General features: G+C 37.7%; 1 protein-coding gene across 1 annotated transcript in view; it reads right to left on the reverse strand.

Annotated features, from left to right (window-relative positions):
- COL25A1 (collagen type XXV alpha 1 chain) overlaps window positions 1–4,350 on the reverse strand; it is a 126,295-nt gene extending 121,945 nt beyond the window's left edge. The window contains exon 1 of the mRNA XM_058838838.1: window positions 4,294–4,350. Within this exon, the coding sequence (XP_058694821.1) occupies window positions 4,294–4,350 (57 nt within the window). The remainder of the gene's footprint in view (window positions 1–4,293) is intronic.
- Window positions 4,351–6,000: the final 1,650 nt, after the last annotated feature.

Below are 6,000 nucleotides of genomic sequence, written 5' to 3' on the forward strand. Positions count from 1 at the left end.
GAGCCAGAACTTAAATGAAGGTCTGACATTGCCAAAATGTTTCAACAAAGAGTTGATTTAAAGCAGTAGAAAGCAAATAAACAAAATATATGCATGTGTGTTTTAACAATGAGACTTGAAAATTTACTTTTTTCCTTCATGTCTTAAATAGACATAGAGGCTGCTAAGTGTCCACATGGTACATGCTGTATGTATGATACAAGAGACATACACACATAACACAAACATATCCTGACGTGAATATGAGGTGAGGGTTGCACTCATGCTCCCATGAAAGTGTTTCCTGCTCTCAGCCTCAACAGCATCATTACTTTGCCTTTCTGGTACTGAGCATTCACAGTTACTCTTCTTTTGTATCTCCAATACAGAAGCTGGAAAACGAATTTTTATAGGACAATGGTTTTTCATGTAGACAGAAAACTCTTTGAGATATCGTGGGATGTAATAGTTAATTATTAATTATTATTAATTAAGCATTAATCTTAATTTATATATGCTGCCAATATTACAATTATCCTGAATTTAGCTATAAATTCAGATGCTGAATACAAAAGTACTCAAAGCAGGATGATTTTAACCCCTTGGCCATTAGCTCCTTCAGCATGGAAGGAAATTTGCCCTAGTGAAGGTAATTATTTTCTAGTTTTTACAATGGTTCCCAATCCTTCAATATTTCTGAGGGATCTTGTCTACTCCTTGCCCTACTATCCACTGCAGTTACTGCAGAATTTTCCCTTCTCACAAGTGATGTAGTAAGTGACACTACCCAGAGGGTGCAGCAAGCACTGAATTATGGAACTCATCAGCTCTTCTTACAAAGGTATGGGTAGAAAAGCATCACAACACTGACATGTTTAATTGCAAAGGGTTACTGTGACACAACAGCAATTCAAAGTGTGAGACACAAAAAGGGGCTGTTAATTTTGTCTTCTCTCATTTCTGTGTGTCATGAAAGGGTCAGGAATAAAGCTCCTTGAGTTACTTTGGTGTTCATTAAAAAACCCTCTAACATGAATTCAATCTGGTACTATAACTCATTGGAGCAACCTCAATCTCAATTTATCTGCTTGTGTTCCCAAAATGGCCTCAGGACTGCTGAAATAAGTCTGGCCCATTGCTGCACAAATTGCCCCCAGTTCATGCTACGTGTGGATTAAAATGTTTTAGCTGTAAGTCTTTCTCTAAATTTTAGATAACCAACAGGGAGAAAATACTCTTCAAGACTGAAAAGTCAGCTTTACTCTGATTTTTATCTCATGAACATCTCTTTATTCAAATCTGTTACATACTCTAAAATTGATTAATTGATTCTAGATACCAACTAACTGCTGTCTTTGCATGCATTTAGGGACCAGTCCCAACACCACTGACTGGTTTGATGCGTTTTGGTGGCTGCTCCTTTGAACCCCAGATTGTTGCACATGTACTTGATTATACCAACTGAATGCTGCTTTTTATTATTTTTTAAAATCTAAATTACTACAGTGGGTATAGCTGCATAGTATGTCATGCTTTCAGTAAAATCTCCAGAACAGTTTTCCTTTCTATATCCCTTTTCACTACCTTAATACGCTATTTTGAGGCAAACAAAGGGATTTAGGAACCTATTCTAATTGCCATGATGGAAGGTCTTCTACTGTTGTCAGTTCATCCCTTCCTAGGAATTGAACCTAATATGAGCTGCTGATAGATAAATGATATTAAAACAAAAATAAAATGTTCATGGTGCAACTAAAGTCAACAGGTAAATTAACAATCCCCTAAAAGAGATTAAGGAAAAAGCTTATTGACTGCATGTTGCAAACTTTAGAGACAAGTTACTTAACAGTAGAATAAACCTTAAGGAGCACAGGAAAGAAAAAGAAGAAAATGAAAGCTGACACTGCAAGTCAACAAGTTGAGCTTGCAGAGGAAATGGGGCTTGTAGTAAGTAAATGGATAGAAAAGAAAATAGGTATCCAGGGTATCAGTGAAAAGGGGTGCCCTGGGAAGGGAGAAAAGAGAGGGAGCAAAAGCAATAGCATGAGAAGGTGCCAAACCTGGATTTTCACACTTTCACCATGGTGTTAATCTCTAAAGAGCTGGGAACATAAACTTCCAGGCTCATACATCTAAACATAAAGCTGTACAAATACACACAGAAGTACAAATGCATTAACAAATGTGTTGTATAAAATTAAATGTTATTTCTAACTTGATTCAAGCAGCATATCCCTAACAAGTATCTGGAACATCATACAGATGCATTTATTATGGGACATGAGGTTGTTCAGATTTAATCAGCCAACAAAATCCAGGCACAGAAATTAAAAAACAAGAATTAAGAATTTGTGAAAGAAGGAAGAGTCACAGAAATGTAGTCAGATGCGATATCCTGGTGGTTTGAAAGGCACCACCAAACTACCCTGGGACAGAGCACCAACATCTGCCATCCAGTCTAATTCAGATAGAAAATGCTAAGTGAACAGGAGGAGCAGAGCTGACCTCCATTTCCTTGCATAGGCACAAAAGACTGAAGCAGCTTTTCAGTAACCTGTTAAAAATCCATGCTACTGAAGTTGAACTAAGTTATGCTGAAGGAAGCCAGTATTTGACTAATACACATTTCAGCATAAGCAATTTTAAAAAGCAAAGAGGGGAATATGTGACAGACCTAAATTACACTGGTTTTGAACGAATCACCTACCAGCTTTCCATCCATACCAATCGGACCCTGGGATAACCAAAAAGTCAAAACAAAATGGAACAGTTAAATCAGAGGAACACTGCAGATGAGGGGAAAAAAACAGACTTGGGGAATACTGTGGACTTTAGAAGATGAGTAACTCTATGTCAGCAGCTAATTGCAATACATTTTGAGAATGAAGGCACAGAAAAGAGACAACAAAAGAAGCAGACCTAAGACAGAATTAATAAAAACAGCATGGTGGGGAAGTAGCCAGAAAATAGCGGTGTTTAACAAAAGACAGGTTCAACATGCAATGAAGGAATTGCTAGTCTGGCAAATCACAGTGGTCCAGCATAACCAAATATATGAAATAATGCATCTTGTTTGTGTATTTTTCTTTAAATAATAGAAAACAGCTACTTAATTAGCCTATTTATTCATGTGGTTGCAACATGAAATTGCATAATTAATCCGTATTTAAATTAATGTTATAGAAACAACTGTTAATAAGAAACTTTAGCTCACACCACTTACAGGGGCACTAAAGATTTCCACCTAGATCTTGTCTGAGAAGTCTTATGCCTTACCCCACTTTCTCTTTTTTCCCTTGGGAAACATGGAATTTTCCTCACTAGTACTTCGCAAGTCACTTATTTTCCTAAGAGTCCAGAAGCTGGTTGCAGCTATACAAATGCAAATTATACAAAGGATTTAAAGTGGATATATAATGCTGTAACTGAGTAATTGGTCTTGTATCAACTGCCTGTTTAGGTGATCAGAAGAGAGATAAGAGGACTAAAGAAAGCTGGATTAATTTTAAATGTGATGTTTATTTGCTATGTCTTCTGACAAAGAGCAGTCCGGTTAATTTTCACTGGCAATGGAATAAGAGCAGGCAGAGTAGGTTTTTCCTGCCATTAAATTAATGTTTTAGGTTGAAATCGTGAGCTTTCAGGTATTTACCCTATGCAAATGGGACACTACTTTGTGTCTGCTGAAGAGAAGCTTTCTCTTAAATGCATCCAGACTTTCCCCCTGGAGCTTCATGGGCACCCTCTCCAGTCTGCCTCTCCTAAGCATAGAGCCCCTTAGGGCTGACTGCTCACGCTGCTAGATTTGGATCACTGCTGCTGAGAAGAGAGCACATAGCCTATTTGCTGGTTTCATCTTGATCTATTTTATCCTTGCTGCATTTAGCCTCCTTCCTAAGCACTACTTTGGCTTGTGAGCTAACAATCAGTGTAAAAGTTCAGTCTAAATCAGGTCTGCATCCAGGTGTGTATATTCACACCTTCTGCACTATGACTAATATGTACTACATATAGGTATATATTGAGCTAGTTCAACAAGCAATCAAGAAAACAATAAGTACTATGAAAAACCGCTGCCATATCACGTACTGAGTTCCCTCAGTTCCAGTCTTCTCCCACCCTAGATCCTGGACTACACCAGAAATTCCAGACATACTTAACATGAACAGGGACATCAGTTGGATGCACACATTGTCAAACTCATTATTTTTGGTACAGTATTGGCTTTGTAAGAGGCCCGTGCACGAACCTACTTGTCAGATCCAATAACAAGTTACTGTGTCTGGGAAGCCCTGTGGGAATAAAATGCCTTACCTCATTCTCCCGCCAGCCCTTGCTGTGGTTTCCTGTCACATCATGAGTGGATGACATGCTGAGAGTGTAAAACGGGTCATCAGTGTCCTGGCTGTCTGCATGACCACTACCTTATTTATGTGGTGACATCCTAGGGAAGTTTGGGACTGCTGGGATGACCTACAGTATCTTTCAGATGTTATCTCTGAACAGTCTTTCCCTGGTAGCAAGGAAAAAAAAAGCAACACTGTCCAATGCATTAAAATGGTAGAACTTTTATTACTGTGTTTCCTCTGTAACTCTTGATTCCACACATGCAGCACACATAAACCACTAATCTTCTCATCATTATTTAGCAATTTTCTAAATACATTTCTATACACCCCAAAAATTAAGGCACTTCCAAGTTACTAGTTTTCCCAGATTTTTTCAAGCTCTGGGTACTACAGCATATTTACCTATGAATATTTACACACACAGCCTGCTGCAGGTACAGAAATGAAGGCTGAGCTGAACTCTGGCTATGAATAACTTTACTTCTTGAAAACAAGCTAGAGATATTTCCAGTCAAAACACTCAAGAGTGAGGTCGTGGTAAGTATATGAAGTTCCCCACAGGGCTTTGTGGGACAGCAGGTAAGTTTAACTGTTAGGCTTGCTGCAAGCTTAGCCCAAAGGATTTAATTGCTCTTATTATAAATGACTACAGCAAATGATTATGCAAGTATATGTAGAAGGAAGATTATGGGGTTAAACTGGCTTACAGGGACCATTCAACAGCTCTTGCACCTCTATCAGTGCTTGTATTGTGAATGTAAGCACTGTTTTTAGGGAATGTTTCTTTATCATAGGAAAAAAATACTATTTGTGCTCCTTAACAATGACAGGTGCTCTGCAACTACTGTTGGATTTTTGCCTGCTCTTTATCCATGCTACATAGCTCCTGTACTTGAATTAAAGGATTGTATGTAGCATCTCGAAGAATCTCTGAAAGAAGATTCAGAAATTCCCAGCAGACTGTAGAGAAGCATATGCTTCTCTACAGGAATGGAAAATAATAGGAATTTCTCCCATGACTCCATTTGTATCAGGGCTATTTGGTCTGACATCTCAACATGTCTTCTGGGATTTGCTTTGTAGAATACAGGAAGAAAGCAAAATTGTCTTGAGACATACTGCCTTCCAGGAGAAAAAAATACTGTGAAACAGAATACTATTCTTTCATTATAAAAATACTGACTCTTCAACAGCCCAACATGGCAATTTCCTCCTTTCCTCAATTACTTCTTTCTAGTGTTAGAAAGAGAGAGAAAACACTTTTTAAAAAACAGAAAATACTAGAATTTCCACAACAAATACGGGCTGGATGAGAAAGATGAGCTGAAATAGTACATGATGTTGCTTCAGGATGCACTGAGAAATTTATTGAAATTTATTTATTTATTGAAATTCATCACAAGATTGCACTGAAATTCTAAGTAATTTTCTTGAGATAAGGACAGTTTAATTTTTTCATTCATTTTTAGAGAAAGAATTCAAGCCATAGTCTGTCTTTGACTTAAACCTGAATGTCTTCAGAGCCATACTTTCTGCTCTGTTCTGTAAAATTACTGCCACTACAGATTAGCAAGTAATTTTTGACAAGAAGTACCAAATGCATGGTCTTCCCTAACACAATCCCTGCAGAACAATTTAGAAGACTAGACAAGACAATGAATCATGAAGAAGA

This window comes from Poecile atricapillus, chromosome 4, assembly GCF_030490865.1.
Source record: "Poecile atricapillus isolate bPoeAtr1 chromosome 4, bPoeAtr1.hap1, whole genome shotgun sequence".
NCBI lineage: Eukaryota > Metazoa > Chordata > Aves > Passeriformes > Paridae > Poecile > Poecile atricapillus.